The sequence below is a fragment of the Callionymus lyra genome, chromosome 8 (assembly GCF_982586985.1).
Source record: "Callionymus lyra chromosome 8, fCalLyr1.hap1.1, whole genome shotgun sequence".
Taxonomy (NCBI): Eukaryota; Metazoa; Chordata; class Actinopteri; order Syngnathiformes; family Callionymidae; genus Callionymus; species Callionymus lyra.
This window is the reverse complement of record NC_141825.1, coordinates 1,980,338-2,002,767: the sequence shown is the minus strand read 5'-3', so window position 1 is coordinate 2,002,767 and position 22,430 is coordinate 1,980,338. Positions and strand designations below refer to the sequence as shown.

Below are 22,430 nucleotides of genomic sequence, written 5' to 3'. Positions count from 1 at the left end.
CGAACGTTTCTGGGTTTTTTTTATTTTAATATCACATGCAAACAAACATACAAACAAACACACATAGTGTCGCAGATTACCATTCAGAACGGGAACATGAGATCTCAAACTTTTTGAAGCCATTTACGATGTAAGACATGGTATTCCACCCATTGAATACTATTGGCACTTCCTCCGTATATCTAACCAATCACAGAAGGCACCGCGCAATATTAACCAATCAGAAGCATTATAAGGCGGGTCTTGTCTCCATTATACGTAACACATTTATTGTTATCATTTTTTATCATTTATTGTTATCATTTAAATCATTTATTGTTATCATTATTTTGTCTACTACTTTTTATATAGTTTTTACGGAAACTAGATTCCGACAAAAATATAGCGTGGAACACGATCTGGGAAATCAGCAATCCATTTATTTATATAGCCGGTGACATAGCGTCTTCGAGTCTCAAAGCATCGATTTTATGAAAGATAAGAGGAAAATATTGCAATGTTTCCATACATTCGTCGCAGGGAAAGTTTCAGTTTAGACGAAAACATCACATAAGCCCCACAGTTGTTTAGTTAGTGTCGATGATCGTCATAAAAAAAAAAGTCGTGCAAAACGGTGGTTTATTTTTGGAAGCGCACAGTTTATCGAATATGGAAGTATATCAGTGCCATCAGAATATTGAATGGTTGATTTTTTTTCTCGGTATATTGAAAGGTTGAAATAATTTCAATTATACAGTATTTGTTATATTTTAATTTCTGAGGAATACTTGGCAGTATATCACCATTATACGTTGGCTGAGTTGGTAGTAAGTAAATAATTTATATTTGTAGAGCGCTTTTCCAGACCGGGGTCACAAAGCGATTAAACAATGAAAACAATACCCAATAAAATATATACTTAAAAGGTCAAGACAACACCGAGAACAACACAGGCGTCTCAGAAAATCAGGGTAAAGCCTGCATGAATAAAAATGTCTTGAGATGTTTCTTGAAGTAAGTAAGTAAGTAAGTAAGTAATATTTATTTATATAGCGCTTTTCGAGACCAGGGTCACAAAGCGCTTAAACAATCAAAACAATACTCAAAAAAGTACATACTTTAAAGATCAAGATAATACTGAGAACAACACAGGAGTTCGAGAAATTCAAGGAAAAGCCTGAACAAATAGAAACGTCTTAAGATGTTTCTTAAAGGAGTCAGTAGACTCCATCAAGCGCAAAGAGAGAGGAAGATCGTTCCAAAGCTTAGGAGCAACAGCCTGAAAAGATTTCTCTCCTCTGGTCCTGAGCCGTGTGCGTGGAACCATAAGTAGATTCTGATCCACAGACCTCAGAGCCTGAGCTGGGGTGTAAGGCTGGATCAGATCAGTGATGTAAGGAGGAGCCTGACCATGAATAGATCTGAAAGTAAGAACCAGAATGTTAAAGTTGATCCTGAAAGAAACTGGAAGCCAGTGAAGAGATGTAAGGATCGGAGAAATGTGAGTTCTTCTTCTAGAGCGGGTCAGAATTCTCGCTGCAGAGTTCTGAATCAATGGCAGGCGAGACAGCTCCTTCTTGAACATAAACTGTTACAATAGTCCAGACGAGAAGACACAACTCATGGATTACAAGCTCCAGATCATGTTGTGAACATTTTCCTAAATTTAGGAGATTTTTCTCAGTTGATGGAAACAGTTAGTTTGTTGGTAGTCGGCCATCTTGTTCGTGTTTGTTGATAAAGTTCGTTTTATGACGCTGGTTGGGCGTTAATCCCTGTAAATCTCAGTTTTATTATTTGATTATAATTATTATTGTCATGATGATAATATTATCATTATATTATTAAGTTTATACTGTTCTGTGTATTGCTGTAGGGCTCCTTAATCGTTGTCATTAAACTCATAATCTGACATCGAGGAGTGTTTTCTTCATAAAGGAGCCATGGTTGTCATTCAATGCTCTGTGCCAAACTGCGCATTCAAGACTGGTGATGTATCTAAAGCACTTGCCATCGCCTTGCTGACAAATCATGGACTTGCCCACCAGAACCCATCATCCGCCATTGTGGACATTGGGAAAAAGTCAGACCTATGGTCTCTGGAGGAGTTCCTGGCATGTGGGTTATTGCACGATAACCTGTGCCCAGTCAGACTCAGCTTGCAGGAGGACCCAGAGACGAGCACAGCCCTGGTTCTCTTGACTCACCATCCAGGCCCTTGTTTGTTGGTGCTACAAGGTCCACCGATGGAGGCTGTAAGTTCCTGGAGGAACCCCATTAAACCCAGTGCTCATGTCCCTTGCATACAGTCCCCCCGCCTCGACCAGTGGCATTGCCTTTTCCTTGCACGCCAGAGAATATTGGCCGGATGAGGGATTGGCTACTTGAGCGATACGCCTCATCTACATTAAACACTTGCCCTCATCAAGCTTTGTCATGCATGGAAGGACCTCCCATTGAGATACATCTGAACCCCGAAGCAACACCCAAAGCATGCCACACCGCGGCCACTGTGCCTCTGCACTGGCAGCAGACAGTCTATGATGACCTTCTCCGTGATAAAGCACTTGGTGTCATTTAACCTGTCCCATATGGTGAGCCAGTGACATGGTGCCATCGTATGGTAGTCATTTAGAAACATGATGGTCCCCCCCACAGGACAGTGGATCTCTCACCGCTCAACAATTGAGACGTGAGACTTTCGCCACCTAATCCCTGTTCCACCCTGCACGTCGCATGGCGAAGGACACCTGGAAAACTGTCACGGGCGCCTGGAACGGCTATCATAGCGTGCCTCTCTGTAAATCTGATCATCAGCCCTTTGGCCACTGGCGATACACCAGGGCCCCGAAACGTTTCCTGTTATCAGGGGATGGCTATAACCGACGTTTTGATGCCTTCCACTATGACTCTGACCTGGAGCAACACTGGTGGAGAACCATCGACCTTCTGGCATGCGTCGGCCAGTCGGGCGTCAAGTTAAACCCGGATAAGTTTCAGTTTGCGGAGAGGTGTGTCGATTTTGCTTGTTTCCGGGTGTAGGAATCATCTAACCACTTCCGAAGTACTTGGATGCCATCCGTGATTTCCCCACCCCAGACTCTATGACGGATATCAGAAGGTGGTTAAACCTGGTCAACCAGGTGGCCAACTATGCCCAGTTGCTTGACACGATTGCACCATTCAAACCGTTCCTGAACCCTCTCTGTAAGTTCTCATAGTCCCCTGAATTGGAGGAGGCCATCCGTGTGGGCGTGGAGATCTACGACATGCGCACTTGTCTCCGCCTAGACTGGTCCAGGGGCGGCATAGGTTACTTCCTACTCCAATAACATTGTAATTGCACCTCTGGTGTGCTGGACTATTGCTCGGGTGAATGGAGGATCGCCCTTGCTGGTTCACGTTTCTTGTCCTCGGCAGAGCAAAGCTACGCAGCCATCGAAGGAGAGGCCCTGGCTGTGGCATGGGGCTTGGAGCACACCCGGTATTTCACACAGGGATGTGACAACCTTGTCGTAGTCAATGACCATAAGCCCCTGGTGAAGACTTTTGGTGATCGAACGCTACCCTCCGTTGGCAATCAACATTGTGCACTTGCCTGGCAAAAGTAACCAATCACCAAGTGCACCCGACGGCATAGAATCAGCACTTATGAATTCCATCCGTGATTTTGGAGACTTCGGCGGACGCATGTCTATACCACCTTCTGCACCTGATCGAACACAGAGGCAGGATTGACATGAATGACCCTGCTCTGATGGGTCTGTCACAGGTCTGCGAGTCCGTCTATGCGCAGGACGGCGTCCTACTTTTTCACTACGGTGTTGTGGTCCCTCCGTCGCTAAGAGAAAGGGTCCTTTACCACCTTCATGCCACCCACCAAGGAACTTCTACAATGGAGCAGCAGGCTCGTGCCATAGTCTACTGGCCTGGGCTGAAGGACATCCAATCCACCAGGCACGGATGTACCGACTGTGACCGCAATGCTTCATCACAGGCAGCCACGCCCCCCCTACCGTCATCGCCACTATCAACCCCATTCAAGGCGGTGCTTGCTGACTTCTTGACTACGGGGGCCTGCACTACCTGGCCGTTGCAACCGACTCTCAGGCTGGGTAGAGGTTTCTAGCTCCTTAGCGAGCACCGATCTAGGATGCTCATTCGGCCTGGTTCGCCACCTGCACACATTCATCGCCACATTTGGCATACCGGAGGAGTTCTCAAGCGATGGTGGCTCGGAGGTCAAGGCAAGCCATAATGAGGACTTCTTTCGTCTATTGTGTGACTTCTGTCAGCTTCCCACAGTCAAATGGAAGGGCAGAAGTTGCTGTGAAGGCTGCTAAGCACCTCCTGATGTCCAACACTGGCCCGACAGGCTGTCTTGATAATGACCGCTTCCTGCACGCCATGTTGTGGTTGCGAAACACACCTGACCCTGACTGCAGCCTCTCACCAGCGTAGATCATCTTTGGTCGACCTCTTCGAGACTTGTTGTCCTTCGTTAACACACTCGAGAAGTTCTCGAACCTACATGTGAGACCACTCTAGCGCCAGGCATGGGCGACGAAGGAGGATGCCCTTTGGACCTGGATATCACACACCACAGAATCTTTGAAAGCTCACTCAAGGCCTCTCCGCCCATTAGCGCTTAGTGAGAAGATGGACATACAGAACCAGCAAGGTCCAAGGCCTCGCAAGTGGGACAGGTCAGGTGTGGTAGTCAAGTCGCTGGGTAACGATCAGTACCGGATTAAGGTCGACGGGGCAGGACGCCTGACCCTGGGTAATCGGCGATTCCTCCATGCATACACTCCAGCCTCCTCGTACACCAGGGAGCAGCTGGCTACATCGTTGCTGCCACCACCAACCCTGGAACACCAGCCCTTGCCTGTCTACCCAGAACCTGTGACACTTCAGGGAGTCATCCCACGGACGGTGGATGGGCCCTGAGATACCATGTTGGACATCTCCCCACTGGCGTTCCCTGATGAAGCTTTGTTTATAAAGTTCGTTTTACGACAGTGGTTGGACGTTAATCCCTGTAAGTCTCAGTTTTAATAAATATAATAATATAATATTATTATCAAGATGAAAATATTGGCATTGTATTATTAAGCTTATACTGTTGTTGTGTGTATTGCTGCAGGGCTACTTCATCGTTGTCATTAAACTAATAATCTGACATTGAGGAGTGTTTTCTTCAATTCAAATTCAATTTAAATTATTTTTAAAAAACACCAGCCAAAACCAAACGAGTACCGAGTTACTTAATCATACTTGCATGCATAAACGATCAGGTGACCTCATCACTGCCGCATCAGTTTAGATATTTTCATGACAAAGTATCAACTTTGTTTTTACGTCTGGAGTTTAAACATCTTACACTACATCTCACGATTTATCAGTAGATTCCAATGTCAAAGGATTTAAACAGGAATGATGTATTAATATCATAGTCACATTGTTTGTCCTCAACATCTTGTTGGGGTTTTGTTCCGATGAACCGCCCCCTCCCCAGTTTGATACGTGGTGTTGGTAAGAAAGACACATACACAGGAATGAGTTTAAGAGAAGATGCTCGTTTAGTGAATTATGCAAAAGTCAGAGACAAACTTACGTGATCACGGACGCTTAGCAAGCAGAGAATATCGCAGATGCAAAGTTTCTAACGAAATGGTGGATCTTTATAGTATGAATATTCAGGTGAACACCTCTAGTCATTTGTGCATGTATGATTGGTCAGATACTCTAAACACTTGACTTCTAAGATGGCCGTCTCACGTGTTTGTTGTGGAAAGTTACCGCAGTAGATTTCTTCTAGAGAGAATCTGTTTATCAGTTGAATTGCGCAGATATATTTCCTAGGTCTCAGAGACAAGCTGGTTTGTTTTGTCTTTCTCAGTGTGAGTGTCTACGTGACCTGTACTGAAGAATGTGGGTTGTTACAGTGAATAGATTTTACTGCAAGGCAATGATAATTTAATACGAATTTAATATGAAAGATTATCAGTTAATCAAGTGATTAGTTGAAATGTGTGTTAATTCTAGATTATTGATTAAAGTAAAGTTAACATTACAGTCTGTTTAGCTCAGTGAGTTAATGTGATGTTTCCTCTTTTGGAGTCGCGGTTTCGAAACCTGCTGAAGAAGTTTTGTCAAGCGATGTCATGTTTTAGAATTGGCTCATATGTGGTGAGGCTGACTCTCTTTACAATGCTGGTTCTGTTAAAAAAAAAGGTACTGTGGCAGGATGCAGGAACGAGATGTTTGTTGAGTGAACTGTTTATTCAGAAGTCTTGGATCAGAGAGAGCATGCGTAATGGAGCACGGATATTTATACTCTCTTGCCAGACTACCCATGATCCACTGGGTGAGAGGACACACTCCCATGTACCCGCCACAAAACAGGCTGGTTTTAGTCGGTCCACAGACACCAGTTCTCTACGCCCATCCACCTCCTGTACAAAACATTTCGGACCCGTTTCAATCACCGGAAATGGGCCATCATATGGGGCCTGAAGGGGCGACCAGTGAGCGTCATGGCGAACAAAAACAAAACGAGCTATAGCGAGCTCCGTGGGCACGAAAGACTTTTGAAAAACAATGATGCATCGGCACCGGAGAAACCGTCTGAAGACTGACTGCGCGCAACGGGAAAACGAAAGGCTGCAGGACACTCAGGCGAACACTCCCCAGGAACACGGAGCGGTTGACCAAACTGTTTCCTTCCTGGAAAACATGGTAGGTTGGTAGGTAGGTAATAGTAATTTGTAAAGGGCCTTTTGGTCCAACGTCCCGAGAAGAGGTCAGCAGCCAACCATTGCCACTGTAATTGGTGTCAAAAGTGCACTGCCTCCCACCTCCTGAGACGCCTAATGAACCTTTTTGAAGCTGTACGGAAGTCGTTCTCCATGTTCTCCTCAAACTCCTCCAATGCCTGGGTGTTTCCCTTAGCTAATGCCGAAGTAGCAGCTCGCTTGGCCTGTCAGTTCCTGTCAGCTGCTTCAAGAGACCTTATTTCCATTAAAGGTGAACTTTGGGTCCCCCTTACTTTTACATTTCGCAAAGTGTGCAGATTTTATTAAGGGAAATCTGGTTACAGAAGAGGAGGCAACTTTCTGTGTGGAGTTTGTATGTTCAACCCATGTTGCGTTGGGCATTTTGGTGGTGGTTTCCGCCGACCGTCCAAAAACATACAAATTGGCAACTTTTGAAATTGACGGCAAGTATGAATGTGTGAATGGTTGTAAGTATTTGTGTGAAATGTCAGAGCTAGAAAACCCATGCATTTAGTAAAAAAAAAAAGTTTGAAAAATTAATAACAACAAAATGTTAATCACTAAATAGATTTATTGGACAGATATTTCAGTATAATTATTTCAGACAGCATTTCAACAGCTTCAGTGTCCAAGATGAACACTCAAGATATGAACTGATTTATGGATCTGATCGGGAGGGGGTTGATGCTTGATGTCAAGCTTTTGACAAAAGTCCCAGGTCCCATAATCATCGTCTCTGGTTCAGTCCAGTGAGGTTCTTCAGCTGCAAACACAGAATCAATTGTACATTTCCTGACTGATGAAGAAAGTCATGAGCAACATGGAAGATGATGCCGTGTAGGTGTTTCTAATGTTACTAGCCAACACTGAAGAGTGGACTCACAGTTACAGCTGCTCCTGCCAGCCCCTGCACCATAGCTTCACCGGTCAACTGAACCTGTGAGACGGAACACAGGCGCTGAATAGTTTGAATCCATCAGCTGATCATCTCATTAACTTTAGCTTTGTAACAGTTGTGTCTGCTCCCTACCTGCTTGGCCGTCGTTGCCATGTTAACCACATCCTGGATACGATTTTCCAGGAAGTTCCATGTGTCTTGAAAGTCTGGAGAAGAATCCTGGATCATGACGAGCTCTGTTGTGTTGTAGATGCCTGTTAGCGCCGCTCGCTTGGTATACCAGTTCATCTGCAGACCACACAGAGAAAAAGAGGGATTTTAACAACATCTTGAAAAGAAAATATGAAAACTATGCATCAAAGCTTCAGCCATGAGTTCAATGAGAGGGAGTGAGAGCATAAATATTTAAGTGACATTAAAGTGATTTTAATTTGAGATGGAAGACCAGTTGTTCAGTGTTGCTTCACCAGCTGCTACCAAAGCAGCCTCAAACACCAACCTGTCAACAACAACTGAAACATAAAAGTACAGGGAAGCGTATTATAGAAAATAATGTCAAATATGACGAAAATTATTCGTTTTGATCAGTTTTTTTAGACTTCTTGACATTTAGTGAAGTTGAAACATCCACTTGATGTTTTAAAACTGTTGTTTGAACGTTTAAACAATTTGACATCCACACGAAAACAGACTTCTTGGTGCTGAAATTGTTGGAGTGGTTCAGGTTAAAGATGTGTTGAGGTATATCACACTCGGGGAGTAACCTTGGAGGAGGCGGGCCTGGGGTTGTGGGGGTGATGATGGAAAGGAGACAGGAAGGTGTGGGCCGAGGACAAAGGGGTTCGGGGTCGATAAGATCCACTCACATCTGTGGACCGGTCTCCAGCGTAGTACCACAAGTCGTCCACCAGGGTGGAGAGGTGCTTGAGGCTGTCAGGGATGTTGGGAGGGAGCATCAGGATGCTAATGGCCTGAACACACATACACAAACACACACATTAGAAACTGATGATGACAGTGAAGAAGGATTTGATTAAGGATATCAAGACAACAAGGACTATAATAATGAATATGATGGTGAATAATGTAGATGATGATGAAAATAATCATTCTCCATACCTGCGGCCACGTGTTGATGTAGGGAGCATACATCCTCAGTCGAGTCTCTATAGCGTCTCTGAGGAATTCAGATGTTTTCTTTTTTCTACAACACAAGTACAAATGTGCGATCAAGAGGTCAGTATGAAAGTTCATCTTGTTCAGCATCAGACATCATCGACTCACTCTGCCTGTCCCAGCTGCACCTGCTTGTGTTGTTCAGCCAGAATCTTGGTCAGTTCTGTGTTACAGTGAGACACGAAGTGCAGGACCAAGTCTCCTGCCCCGTTGTTGAACATCCCAGTGGAGGCAGACGACAGTCCGAGAGTCTGAAACCAAAAATTTGAAATTTGCACATTTAAAATGCCACAGTAAGAACGGATCTAGAATCAACCAAGGATTTAATCAGATTTTTATAACATCATAATACACACACACTAGTTTATATCATAATTTCTGTGACATCATCAGCTGGCAACAGACTGACCCACTATGTACCTGGACCAGTCCACCTCACCTCAGCTCCTGCTGCGATGGCTTCCACTGTCCAGCCGTGCTGTGGCACAAAATCCAGAGCAGCCATCAAGATCCGTTCCTGCAGCTGCTCCTCGGTCTCATACTCCTCGCCACTCTGGTCCTCGTAGCTGTACCATTAAAATGGATTATCAAGCTGAGGTGACATCAACACTGGACGGTCGGTGTGAGCTGACCTGGTGTTCTGACTTGTGGTTCTGTCCGCCGCTTCCTGGTCCTTGTCGATGTCGTGAGCATGGTAGTGCTCATGGTGAATGCTGGATGATGAGGACTGTTTGGAATCGTCCTGGAGCCTAACAGGCGCAAAGTGGAACGCTCGCGCCTGGTCGCTGCTGTGTGGTGACGCCGGCTTGACTGCCACTGGAAGATTTATCACAACAATTGTACGATGAGGATCAACCCCTCCAAGTGTTCAATCATTATTTATCATAAACATGATGGAAGCTGCATTTCCTAATTCCTAAATTCTAACCTCATTGAAATTAGATATGAGAATATTTTTCAACTACTTGGCATGTGCAGGGGAAAAAAACTGAGCCATAGGGTTAAATTCTCCGATTATAATTTCTTCCCATCTCTAGATTCATGACCAAATGTTGGGGGAGCACTAAAATAAAAAGACGTGGTGTTCTCAGGATTACAACGGGCATATAATCACCGAAACTCACAAACAAAGGAACCTTTATTTAAATAAAGAAGTAGAAAATAGCAGTACGATTGTAAAAATAAGGGTCTCTGTTATTCAAAAATGATTTAAAGTTTAAAAAACATGCTACAGAAAAAGCAAAACAAAGCTAAATTTAGCTGTATTGCACAAGTTACATAAGGAGCATGTTATTGTATATCATAGAGCACAGTTTCAGAATTGAACTGAATAAACACAGCTTTAAATCATTTTGTATTTTCGTCTAATTGTAGTAATGTATTCCCAGGACGAGTCAACAAGCTGTCCTTCATGATCACCTCTGACTAGCCGGGAAGCTAATCCGAGCTAGCATTGACATCCTCTTAAAAACAGCTGAAATTGAACATGCGATTCTACATTTCTGGGAATTAACCGGACTGCAAGCGACTGGTTAATCGGTGTTACCGGTAGACAGCCCACGGAGTGCCCTTCCGACCCGCACAACTCTCAGCAGCGCCGCCATCTCCGCTGACGCTCCTGCAGCTGCAGCAACGCACCACCAGAGGTCACCCTCGAGATGGGGCGGAGTTGGACTCTCAACCTCCTGGACAATTACATTTTCTCAGGGGCCACGTTCATGTCAGTATATCGTAAGTCTCGTATGACTGGATGGTTGGACTGGTTTGTTTTTCATTTTTGGCTTGCGCATTTTATGATCAATATTGATTTAAAAAATAATCACACACATATCAATTTATTTATTTTGACACTTTTATATTTATTTATGTATTTATAGATTTAGTTATGTATTTATACATTTATACGTTTATTAATGTAATGATAATTATGTCATTTATCATCCTTCATAACTTTGTTAGGTAATAAACAAACACACTTTTTTTTAACTTTGTGCCTCAAAGCAGAATGTCCTTCATATTATTTTCAATGTGAAACTTGCACCTTTATATTGCAGAAGGGGCAATTATATACTCCAGTGCTGTATTACTCCTTATTTGGAATGACATCTAAAATTACAATCTTAAATTTGTTATTTGTCTAGATATGGAAAATATCAAAGGTCACCTTTTCATTTAGTTCTGTGATTTCTATCTATCTATTCTCTATTCTCAATTGCATCAGCTCTGTTGTTAAGAGGTGTTGGTATTTCAGCCAACTGTTAATTCATTCCATAATCTGGTGAAACACGGTTCTGTACCACTGCTAAGTCTTTTCCCCACTAGAAAATAAATAAACATGCTAGTAGAGTGGTTTTCGGTTAAGGTAAATTAATGTAGAAAAGAGTGACTTCCAGATGTTGATTTTTCAAGTTGACTAAAATTTGGTAAACACTTCAAAAAGTGTACGATTAGACCACCATCTTGAAAAACACCCTCTTTCCTTGTCATTTTCTGGAGCTCAGTGCATTTCACCTTAAACTTAAACTTTAATCACCAGTATAAATTGAGCTTAATTCTAAATAGTTGTATAATGGTAAAGAAAGTAAATAGGGGCTGGAACTAGTGTAGTCATTTCATTCATTAATTTTATTTTTATTTTTTCTGTTCCTTATTAAGATGCTTTAACGTCGTCTAATAATAACGATGAACAAATATATATATATATATATATTTTTTTTTTCTGTCTTTCTTTGATTTTTAACCTATTTTACATATTTTTTCGTTGTTAAATGCTGTCAATAAAGCATAATGACCAGTGGGTGGTAGTAATGAGCACTTACTCTACTCAACTCGATCACAGCAGAAGAAGCAGGCGTGCTGTTTCACCGGAAATACGCATTTCGATCTATACGCTCAACCGGAAAACAGATAAGGCAGGTCTATCCAAGCGTTTACTATTTTACCTAACCCACTCCTTGTTAAAATATGTATAGTCACAATATTAGAAGTTTGGTAGACCTCGATTGAGCACAAATGTTTGCGTTTGTAAGGAGTTTGTCTTTGTCAAACCGGTACCTACGTCATAACATTTAGCTAAGATTCTCTTGTGCAACTCAAGACCCTTTTAAAGTGCGACCATTTAAAACGAATCCATAAATAATACATTTTTAAAAGTTATTGCGATTCAAAGACTTTGCATTGACTCATTTAATACTAGTTTCGGTATAGGAGGAATAGTGGGGTTTAAAATAGCATTACGATACTATTTGTCTAGAGAATTTTATATATATTCTCACACACACATACACACACACACACACACACACACGTGTTTGGTTAACAATACAATAACGAGACAAAGACATAAGAAGTATATAAGAAGATTAACTTTCACCAGAGGGAGTAGGAAGAAGTAAGGCATATGTGGTCTTGCAACTTAATCCTTGTGACATTTTTTTGTTAAATGTAAAACCTAGATCGACTCTTATTCATAAAGGAAATTATACATGCTTATTAAAATATAAATATGTATCTATACATACTACTCTATTGCATAAATCTCTAACAATCTGTGATTACCTACCCACACCATAAACACTCTGATTCTCATCCAGCAGGCAGCAATGACCATGGAGAGTGTTGGCGTCCGGCCTGGGGACCAGGTTTTACTGGTGTGGTCTCAGCCGTCCTCCCCAGCAGCCGTGAAACAGTTTGTTGAAGACCTGATGTCTGTTGTTGGTTCTGAGGGGAGTGTGTCAGTGGAGAATCTGGAGCGCCTGCAGCTGTGTAAGTGTTTAGATGTGCACCGTTGTCGCTTAAACACTAATTAACAAGGTATTTTCCGCAGCCTCTCTACCTGCTTCCTCCTTCCACCTTGTGTTGTCCGGCCTGCTGACCAACAGCTCCATCATCCACAGCCCGGAGAATCTGGAAGAACTTGCCCGAGTTCTGCGGCCTGGAGGGAAGCTGGTGCTGGAAGAGCCCGTCACAGGTGAGAGTTGAACTCATTTGGTCTGAACAATTAAACACAAGTTTTTGTTTCTTACCAATACAGGAACAGAGGGCCAAAGAGTTCGGACCACGAATGGTCTAACATCAGCTCTGAAGCTCTACGGCTTCATGTCAGTAATACAGGTGAGAGATGTTTATGACAATGGACGATTTTATGATGTCCAATTGCATATATATTCCTCAATATTTTGTTTGCAATTTAATATGCAACCATTTTTGCTATGCAAATTAAGCATTAGTTGGGTAAAATGGAGACCATTTATTTATTATTTCAATTACAGTTGTAAAGAAACACAATATAAATCTTGCAGCCTTGTAAACATTCACTGCTAAAGCTTTCTAAAAGTTTGGTGTAAAGGTTTGTATTTAACATTTATTAATAAATGACAAACTTATGTTCAGATAACATTATTGCGAACAGCATTGAACTTTGACGTAAGTCAGCCATACATAGTTAATTAAATTACGTACCGATGATGTGTCCTAATGTTGCCCCAAACACTGCTGGGTCTGCTCCTTTCACTCAGCTGTGCGGCCATCATCAGATTATTCATGTTAAGATCTCCACTACTTATTATTTCCAGTGTCAGTTTTTGACAAGCTGCAACAGGTTAAAGCGTAGTGCTTGTTAACTCTGTTCTTCTCATACTCATCCTAATCGAGATTTAATTGCAAATGCAATTCATCGTTTAACCGCAATTATGACCCACGAGCACCACCACTAACAGAACTGTTATTTGCAGGACAGTAAGTCTGAGTTGAGTCCAGAAGCTCTGAGCTCGCTCACTGGGTACCAGGGTGGCAACTTGTCCAAAGTCCGAATGTCGGCGTCCAAACCCAACTTCGAAGTGGGATCGTCTAGTCGGCTGAAGCTGCCTTTTGGGAAGAAGATTTCTCAGACAGGTCAGGCTGTTTGCTTAACGTCTTAAGTCAGGAAGCTTATGTTCTCAGTTGTTTTCAACAGAGAAACCCGCTCTGGACTCAAACACTGTCAAGATGTGGACACTGTCGGCGGCGGACATGAACGATGACGAGGCGGTGAGTCAGGACAAGGAGAAAGTAGATTTTGGTTTGTTTACTGTGACGTCTCGGCAGGACTTAATAAACTCTGATGCCCTGCTGGGCGAGGAGGACCTTAAAAAACCTGACCCGGGATCTTTGAAAGCCCCCACCTGTGGTCCTGGAGCTGGCAAAAAGAAAGCCTGCAAGAACTGGTGAGAGCAGACCCAGTACTGCTGTTGACTGGTTTCATTCACTTGGGAATAACTCCGGATTCCTTGCAGCTCGTGTGGTCTCGCTGAGGAGTTGGAGCAGGAGGGTAAAGGAGGCCCAAAGCTCAATCTGCCGAAGTCTGCCTGTGGAAGTGTGAGTTCAAGCTCAATAACGTCACCTTAGAACCTGTTTCCATCATGGTACAGGTTTGGTCACATGACCCAAAGACCATTCTGATTGCCCATTAGGACAGGGGGACTGCAACTGGCAGTTGTTTTGTGGAACTTCTTACACAACACAAACAATAGAAACAAAGAAGTTGGGAAGTTTGTGCTGAATCTCCATCTGCACCAATGACAAATCCTAAATTGGCTGAATTGTTTTATTGAAGTCAGGAAAAAAGACTCCATGACTAATTACTGTTGGGATTATTTCCCTAGTTATCTATTACCTTTTCAAGTTACAGGCAATATGTATATCCATTTTATGCAGACTAGAATTCAGGCGTGTCATCCAAAAAGACGCACCCCAAAACATCGAAATGCCTCATGATGCTCGTCTGTAATGTCCTTCTTGTATTGAAGCCTTAACATGAGGAATTGTTCAGAAAAGCTTAAATAAGTCTGATAACTTCCACTACAAACAAACTTAAAATATACAGTCACTCAGCTCCTGCCTTGTGTCTTTCCTCGTTTAAAAACATTGCAAGTGACTATGCATGGTTTCGGGTGGTTGCCTAGCAGCGCCGACTAAACAAGTGCTTAAACATGAACATTACAGAACAGCACAACAGAGGTATTTGAATGGAATTTTGAAGGAAGCTGAAGACAACTGAGCATCAGCCGCTACATTTAAACAGTTTTACATTTTTCAATTCTAAAAAAGAACGGATTACTCTGAAAATAATTACAACCCTTAGTCGACATGAAAGTGAGTAGGAAACAAGTTATTTTTTAATTTTGGGTGAACTTACCATTTTAACGTAAAAAAGAAAATAAATGAATAAAATGAAAATCAAGGAAAAAGTGTTAACTCTTTCGTCTCATGTTGCTGCAGTGTTACCTCGGCGATGCATTCCGGTGTGCCAGCTGTCCGTACTCTGGGATGCCGGCGTTCAAACCGGGAGAGAAGATCTTGCTCGAGAGCAAAACTCTGACGGACCTGTGAATTCTGAAAGACGGCTCACATTCCTGCTTACTTCAGCACCACAAGTCTGACCTTTTAAGACTGCTGCGATTCTGACATGTTTTTAGTATGCAAAGATGAAGAACAGTAAAAAACATCTGTCTTTTTGTTCACCTCAGACGCAGAATTTGTTTTGTTTGAAATGGCCATTTTAGAAGTTTTAAGTTTTTTTAAGTTGCACTGAGGAAACCTTACTTCGGACACAAGCAGACTATTCAGTGCTAGCATAACGTGAGGAAAAAGCAGTGCAACATGGCAGCAGCATTAAATCTACCAAATAAACTTTGAAGTGATCATTGTGCAAATAGTTGTCACACAGAATAGTCGCAGATAGATGTCACAAAATAAGAGTTTATTTCAGGCTTTTATTCATTCATCAGATTTATTTACGAATTGACTGCTCAGTATGCGCATGTGGATCACCATTTCCTGATTTCAACATTGGGTGTAAACATCACGTTTCAAAATAGTAATAAAAAAATCTGCATAAGAAGTGTTTAAATGGGACCTTTTCAATGCAAAATCAAAAGTGAATGCAAGTAAGTAGTTCTTCATTTTAGATATAAATGCAGTTTAATATTAAACATTGTTCACATGACAGTGGTGACAATTTAGTCTAATCCAATTAAAATCTGGAGACGACAAACCACTTGTTCCATTACACCTCTTCAGCAGGACTTCTGTAGGTGTTCATCTGAACCACCAAAGTGGTGATCAAGTTTGTCAAGTTGCAACCATGGACTGGGAAATGTAACCGGAACTCAACAAGTTTGCTGCTTCAGCTGTTGTGGACATTTAATCCAGAGTTAATTCAGTGAGTGTATCGTCATGGCAACAAAAATAAGACTGTGATTGTTCTGACCCAGTTGGGTCCCGAGTCACGGTCCGGTTAAGGTGGTTCTGCAAGATGAAGTCATAAGTGCATTTAGTTTAGCACTTGCTCGGTCACTCACTCTCTCGTCCTTCAGCTGATCACAATCTAACTCGTGTTCTCCCTTGACACGCTGCTCTCTCATTTCTTACCCTTTTTAATGTCTCATGAGAAAACAGGCCTCCAGGTTATTTGACTCACTGAGCCTCCTGACTGAAGTCCATACTGAGGTCTCCTGAGCTGGGGTCAAAGGTGAAGCTATAGCCCACAGACCTCCTACTGTCGACCGACACATCCCAGCCAGATGGGAAGAAGTACACGCCCTGTTTCCTGTGTCGGGTCCAGGTGCACCGGCCCTGCGGAACCGGAAGTTAGCAAAGGATGGAGGATAAAAAGTGTGTACTCACCTCATCACTGATGGGTTCAGTAAGACCGCCACTGACGGCAATATCAGGGGTCAGCTGGAAGTCCAACCACAGAGCCACACCATGACAACGACCGCTCCTGCAACAGTCAGATTAAGGAGTCAACACAAGAACCACCAGAGGATGAGAGAATGAGAATTTCATCAGGGAAGAACAAAGACATCAGGGATAGTGACTTAGTATTATGCCTTGATGTCTCTTACTCATTCACTCTCACCATGCAATCTTTTCTTTTACTCCCAACTAAAAAAAGTGTTTTTACTCGTTCTGGCCCTCTTGTTCTCGTAATCTGAACCCTCTCTAATTTTTACACCCCACATTTGCCCTCTCACCCTTCAAACCCTGCTCACCTGCTAACATTCATAATGTAGGGCGTCATATGCCGTTCTTACCTGTTAAAGGGCAGCGACCCGTGACTAGTGATTGGATCCTGGGGGACACACGTGGTGAAGTCAAAGGTCATAACAGCGGCGGAACGCGTCAGGGCTCGACACGGATATTCCCACAGTGGATGAGGTTCTGCCTCCCGGGACTCGCGGAAGTCCAGGGACTTCTGAAGAATGAGGAGATGAGAGGATTACACTTCAGGGACTCTTCTGCCATGTTTGTTTAGGTCTACCTGGACCATCTCATCCATGGGTTGAACATCAAAGCCCGCACAGGTCCCACAGGGGGCTCTGATCCTCCACAGGTCCTGGAACCAACACTTGATCACTCTCTTTCTGTCACGCCTTCTGGATTAAGTGAAGTTCTAACGTGGATGCACAAACTTCAAAAGACCTGAAAGACACACTGACCTGAAACTCTACGGCCACCATGTGTAGGGCAGCAGAATGTGGAAGAATGGTGGCATCTGGCCGCATCAATCCTGCCAGGGCAGTCCGACAGTACCAGAAGAAGAGACAGTGCCAGGGCAGCAGGCAGGTGCTGAAGTAGGGCTCCCCCATGAGGACAGAGATCTATCACAATAGTGACAAGTACGAGTTGGATTCTTTTTCTACAGATCAGCACCTTCACTCAGGGCTTACCTGCTCTCCTTCCAGGTCATCCGTAGTCTCAGGTCTGACCTCCAGAAACTTCACTGCGCCCTTCATGGAGTTCGCCTCCAGCACCTACAGAGGACAAACATCAGATCTTTGACTACGGCTACTACGAGTTGAAGACCACCGGCTTACCTGCTCCACCACCTGTCTGGACATCCTGGCGGTCTCAAGACTGAACACCTAGAAATAGAACAACCATTAGTGTTACAGCAGTTATGTCATTGAAGGTAAGAGCAAGGAAAAACCTTCTTAGCCCCAAGTATGTGAGCAAACACAGGGAGAAGACATCCATCACTGATGCTGAAACACACGCTGTCGTCTCTCACGACCTGAAGGGGACAAAAGAATAGCATGAGTGTGAGAGAGTGAATGAGGTAGAGTGAGTCAGGAGTGTGAGTAAGAGAATGAGCTTGCATAAGTCGGGTACACTCACACTCTTTAAGGCGCTGACGTAGCTCTCTGTTCGCTGTTTGTCGTTCAGTTCTCCAAAGCGTGGTCGAGTCCAGACTAGGTGAGCCTGGCAGGTGCAGGCAGGCCGATTTGGGGGAGACTCTCTGTGTAAGAACGAGCTGGTTTTGTCAAAGAGTCTGGATTGACAACTCCAGAAGTCATGGGTCACAAATGTAAACACACGTGTTTAGCTATGACCAATATTCATCATGTTCTGTGTTGTGACCGTACCCATCAGACTGCAGGCTAAACCATAGACTGTAGTCATCATGGCAGACGGTCAGACTCAGCTGGTCCCCTTGTGTGACCAGGGTCTCCCTAGGCAGGAAGTAGACGCTCTGCATCCAGTGATCTCTCCACTGACACACACATGCACACACATATCAGAGAGCAGAACAACAATCTCACAAGCAGGCAATGACTTACTGGAGTTTTGTTGTCCTGCGGGTAGGTCCAACTAGGAGCCATAGTGCACACAATGGTCCCATCAGGGTCCATGTCTAGGTCCCACCAAGAGAGAACCACATGAGCACGACCATCAGACTGGGCAAGGAACCTGGAGGAGTGGGCCTGAGGGGCACTGCTGACAAGCCGACTGAAGTCCACACTGAGAGGAGGCAGGAGACCCTCAGACAAAACAAATGACCACTCTCCAAACGCTTTTTAAAGGCAGGTGGTTGTAATGTTATGGTGCACAGAACAAACCATACCTGAACATGGTGCAGAGAGGTCCCAGCGAGGTGAAGTTTTTGGGCGAGACTTGACTCAACTGGATGTCACAGACGGCGTGAGCGCCACTGCAGCGTCCAACTTCAGGCGCTGGTACAAGTTTGGTCCCTTCCACCTCCAGGGGCTGCAACTGAGCCCAACTCCACAGCAGCTCTGACTCCACCAGTTGGGCATAGACAGTGGCTCGGTGAGGGACGGCCTCGCAGCCCTCCTGCAGAGGACAGGATGTCCAGATAAGGGTTTCAAGATTTTCTTCCTTTGCTTTCAGGAGACAACAGTTAAACTTTACCATCTTTTGGAAATCATTTATAAGTGCAAGGAAACCTTACAATAATATAAGTTACTTAATTGTCTAAACAATATGTAAATATCTCTTAAATTGATCTTGGACCACTATTGTACTTATCAGTATGTTTCTTTTGCACAAAACTCTCTTTTAATTTAAATATTTACATAACGAAGTGTGCATGATCCCTGCCCACTAAAAACCCTTTGTTTTTCTGGAGATGAATCTTGTTTTCCATAACCACAACCACTTTGTATCTGCCTCCAAGGGATCCATTTATACAAAGCATGATTACAGTTGGCTGGGAAGGCGTTATTATTACATTATAATGGACTCTGCTCTCATAACCTCTTGTTTCCCGACAGGGGAGAACTTTATAAAGTAATAACTTCAAAACAGTCATGATGAGTGTGTTAGGGTTTCTGTTCCGAGGAACCGGCCCCTCCCCAGTCTCGAAAATGTGGTGGTGGAAAAGAAGGACAGACGCATGAATGAGTTTAACAGAAAATGCTTGTTTAGTGAAATATGAAAAAGACGGAGACACACTTATGTGAACACAGGTGCTAGCAAGCAGAGAGATCTATCGCAGACGTCTTCAAATGCCTGAACGCAAAGATCTCACAAAATGGCGGATGTTTATAGTATGAATATTCAGGTAACCGCCTCTAGTAATTTGTGCATGTTGGATTGGTCAGTGATTCTAAACACTTGTCTTCTAAGATGGCCGTCCTATGTGGTGGTTGTGGAAAGCTACTGGAGTTTGGTTGTCTAGAGAATCTGTTTATCGATTGAATTAAGCAGCTGTGGCCTGTTCAAACATCATACATTGTACTTTGCACTATATTATTATGTATAACAGGAGATGAACTCAGAGATGACAGACGGACAAAAGCAACGTTTAAAAAAGGGGTATTTGGATATTATTAGTGCGTTATTCTGGAGGACAATAAAGAGTGACTCCTTCAAGAAACATCAAGACATTTTTATCCGTGCAGGCTTTTCATTGATTTTCTGAGACTCCTGTGTTGGTCTGTGTTGTCTTGACATTTTAAGTATATATTTTATTGGGTAATATTTGATTGTTTAAGCGCCTTGCAAATATAAATTACTTACTTACAACTGAGTATGAGTCTCTACATTAAAATGGACTTTCTTTTTTTCCTATAACTAAAAAAAGGAATGGATTACTCTGAATTTCTGATGAACTGACCCTTTACATTATTGCAATATTGTTCATATTGTTCAGCCCTTACCTGGACCAGGTTCTGGTGTGCATGTTCATAACTCGGCAAAGCTCCTTCTCCAATCAGTTCTGTGTCGAACAGCTCTGTGATCAAGATGTTGGCCTTGGTCTGCATGTCTCCATCTAAGTGACACAAGAAGACAGTGTTAATCATGTTATTAAGAGGCTTCGAGCCATATAAAATCCGAAAAAGGGCCTCTAAAAGGTCCTCAGGATTGATGTTCACCCTGACCAGGATGATGATCACATTGAATAAAAATAAATAAATCATTACAATTCTTGTGACATTTGATCCTGACCTGGTCCAACTGTGACATCTGTTGAGTGTTTGTTGATGATCTTGATCTTGTCAGCAAAGCCGTTTTTTTTCACAATACACTGAGCAGCTTCTGCCATCGGCTTGAACACCTGAACATTGAGGACACCGCTTAACTATGACACATTTTAAGTCGTCTTTGTTGGCCTCATGTAGTTTGTATATCATTTAATTAGTAATTTCTGGTTTAGTGGAAATGTTGAAGATTGATCAGTGAAATCTTCACTCAAATTCTCATGCACACCTCCACAGCGTAGCAAAAGTCTGCTCCTGCACTGATAGCCATCATGGACAGCAGACCTGTTCCAGTCCCAATGTCCAAGATGACAACTTTCTCCTGACGAGCCTTGACCCGAGCCACAGCTGCCCGGATCCCCTGGTAGTATTTCTGGTTCTGTTGTGTTAGAGGAAGACAATGATCAATTCCATCATCTGACTCCTGTGATATAATATTTCTACACATGTTTTTAGATAGATAGATAAAACGTATTTGATCCCTCTGAAGGTCTCCTTCTCGAAATTGTTTTTCCAGCCAGCACACAGCAACACAGATGATAGATTCATAAAAAACGAGAACAAGAACAGTGCAATAAAAGGAAAGTGCAAGATTACACAATCTAAGTCTAAAGATAAAGAAAATAGATCAAATAAAAATAACAAAGACAAAGGATACAAAGATTAACATGGACTATCATCATCTTTTCGCTCCAATCCTGCCCCCAAACTCAGAATTAAACAGCCTAATAGCACGACGAATGAATGAGTCCTTGAGTCTATTAGCGTCACATCTTGGATGTTCATGCTCCATCTGCTTCTCTGCTCACTGATGACAGTGTTCAGAGGATCACTGTCATCATCAATGATGGACAGTAGTTTGTCCAGTGATCTCCTCTCAGCAACTGTCACCAGTGAGTCCAGCTTCATGCCAACCACAGACACTCTGTTGACACTCCTCTTGGACGCAAACAAATTAAGAGTTAAAGCTCTAAAATGTTTTATTGTTGTTATTTCAATAGCTACTCATGCCCTAATTTACAATTGTACTTTTATTCTACTATTTCATCATTTGTAAAAGATTGACAGTTGTACAAAAATAGGCTAGTTTGATAACTTCTTCTGATATCACTCACCCTGTCGTGGTCGTGCAGCATGTCAGCATAGCAGGACCTACACAAACATACGTTTAAATACAAAACATGTTTGCACACGTGTTCTGGTCGCTATATAAAACTGATTTAATGGGTAAATAAACCTCCAACTAAGCTGATTTAACTGAAGTTTACACATTATAGTGTTTTAAAACAGTTGCTAGCTACTTGCTAACCTGGCTATCTCCTGGTGGTAGTCGTACTCCTCGCTCTCCTCAACCCACTCCAGAGCTCCGGTGGTCGGGTTGGCTCGCCCACAGAAGGTCTTCATAGCTGCCAACACTGTGCTGTCCAAATATCTACCTTTTAGACCCAAGATCAGGAAAGCTCATTCAGTGAATTACAGTAGATGCTTAGAGAAGCATTGCCGAGAAGGAGGCAGACATGTTTGCAATGACGTCATAATTAAGCGTCGCGTACACGCTTTCCCCAAACGACAATAATACTGTAATTGTATTAATCCTGTAATGACACAGTATTTACAAATGTTAACTTAACATGTTTTCAACTACAATCACAACGTTACAATCACGAAAAAAGAAGGTGTTTGGAAGATATTAGAAAAGTATATACTGAGCCATGGTCACTACACGAACATTTTAAGATGTGGGTACTTTATGGCGTACAGTGAGGTTCATGGCTGAAGTTCAATTGTATGAAGTGAAAAGGGCATTGTTATACTTCCATAGTCGTGTCACTA

At 42.9% G+C, this 22,430-nt stretch overlaps 3 protein-coding genes across 6 annotated transcripts; 1 reads left to right on the top strand and 2 right to left on the bottom strand.

Moving 5' to 3' along the window:
• Positions 1–7,311: 7,311 nt before the first annotated feature.
• On the bottom strand, positions 7,312–10,500 carry coq9 (coenzyme Q9 homolog (S. cerevisiae)). The gene is made up of 9 exons (XM_087797084.1): positions 10,379–10,500; positions 9,465–9,648; positions 9,272–9,398; positions 8,941–9,083; positions 8,776–8,860; positions 8,523–8,627; positions 7,789–7,944; positions 7,642–7,695; positions 7,312–7,521 (listed from the first exon to the last, which is right to left on the bottom strand). The coding sequence occupies exons 1-9, from the start codon at positions 10,434–10,436 to the stop codon at positions 7,486–7,488; spliced, it is 948 nt and encodes a 315-aa protein (XP_087653210.1). The 5' UTR covers positions 10,437–10,500; the 3' UTR covers positions 7,312–7,485.
• A 1,142-nt stretch (positions 10,501–11,642) lies between these two features.
• ciapin1 (cytokine induced apoptosis inhibitor 1) lies at positions 11,643–15,712 on the top strand. Of its 4 annotated transcripts, none has more exons than XM_087797682.1 (9): positions 11,643–11,748; positions 12,433–12,597; positions 12,659–12,802; positions 12,866–12,945; positions 13,566–13,725; positions 13,787–13,860; positions 13,918–14,036; positions 14,106–14,187; positions 15,091–15,712. In XM_087797682.1, the coding sequence occupies exons 2-9, from the start codon at positions 12,435–12,437 to the stop codon at positions 15,199–15,201; spliced, it is 933 nt and encodes a 310-aa protein (XP_087653808.1). In that variant the 5' UTR covers positions 11,643–11,748; positions 12,433–12,434; the 3' UTR covers positions 15,202–15,712. The 4 variants fall into 4 exon arrangements, with proteins under 4 accessions (XP_087653808.1, XP_087653807.1, XP_087653809.1 ...); XM_087797681.1 differs by having other exon boundaries at positions 11,666–11,744; positions 12,426–12,597; XM_087797683.1 differs by having other exon boundaries at positions 11,721–11,748; positions 12,429–12,597.
• prmt7 (protein arginine methyltransferase 7) lies at positions 15,571–22,096 on the bottom strand. The gene is made up of 17 exons (XM_087797680.1): positions 21,907–22,096; positions 21,713–21,749; positions 20,827–20,976; positions 20,566–20,674; positions 20,277–20,389; positions 18,719–18,948; positions 18,435–18,615; positions 18,240–18,367; positions 17,992–18,112; positions 17,804–17,887; positions 17,691–17,738; positions 17,544–17,627; positions 17,313–17,474; positions 17,135–17,209; positions 16,908–17,068; positions 16,498–16,594; positions 15,571–16,446 (listed from the first exon to the last, which is right to left on the bottom strand). The coding sequence occupies exons 1-17, from the start codon at positions 21,999–22,001 to the stop codon at positions 16,288–16,290; spliced, it is 2,034 nt and encodes a 677-aa protein (XP_087653806.1). The 5' UTR covers positions 22,002–22,096; the 3' UTR covers positions 15,571–16,287.
• Between the last annotated feature and the right edge of the window lie 334 nt (positions 22,097–22,430).

What these genes read in the sequence shown, in the direction of transcription:
- coq9 (XM_087797084.1), bottom strand. Translation starts at nt 10,436, where the DNA reads ATGGCGGCGCTGCTGAGAGTTGTGCGGGTCGGAAGGGCACTCCGTGGG. An exon ending in ACCACAAGTCAGAACACCAG is followed by an intron (nt 9,399 to 9,464) that starts GTCAGCTCACAC and finishes TTAATGGTACAG; the next exon opens with CTACGAGGACCAGAGTGGCG. An exon ending in TGGCAACGACGGCCAAGCAG is followed by an intron (nt 7,696 to 7,788) that starts GTAGGGAGCAGA and finishes TCCGTCTCACAG; the next exon opens with GTTCAGTTGACCGGTGAAGC.
- ciapin1 (XM_087797682.1), top strand. Translation starts at nt 12,435, where the DNA reads ATGACCATGGAGAGTGTTGGCGTCCGGCCTGGGGACCAGGTTTTACTG. An exon ending in GCTGGAAGAGCCCGTCACAG is followed by an intron (nt 12,803 to 12,865) that starts GTGAGAGTTGAA and finishes TTACCAATACAG; the next exon opens with GAACAGAGGGCCAAAGAGTT. An exon ending in AAGAAAGCCTGCAAGAACTG is followed by an intron (nt 14,037 to 14,105) that starts GTGAGAGCAGAC and finishes GATTCCTTGCAG; the next exon opens with CTCGTGTGGTCTCGCTGAGG.
- prmt7 (XM_087797680.1), bottom strand. Translation starts at nt 22,001, where the DNA reads ATGAAGACCTTCTGTGGGCGAGCCAACCCGACCACCGGAGCTCTGGAG. An exon ending in CCAGACAGGTGGTGGAGCAG is followed by an intron (nt 17,628 to 17,690) that starts GTAAGCCGGTGG and finishes TGTCCTCTGTAG; the next exon opens with GTGCTGGAGGCGAACTCCAT. An exon ending in ATGACCTGGAAGGAGAGCAG is followed by an intron (nt 17,475 to 17,543) that starts GTAAGCCCTGAG and finishes CTATTGTGATAG; the next exon opens with ATCTCTGTCCTCATGGGGGA.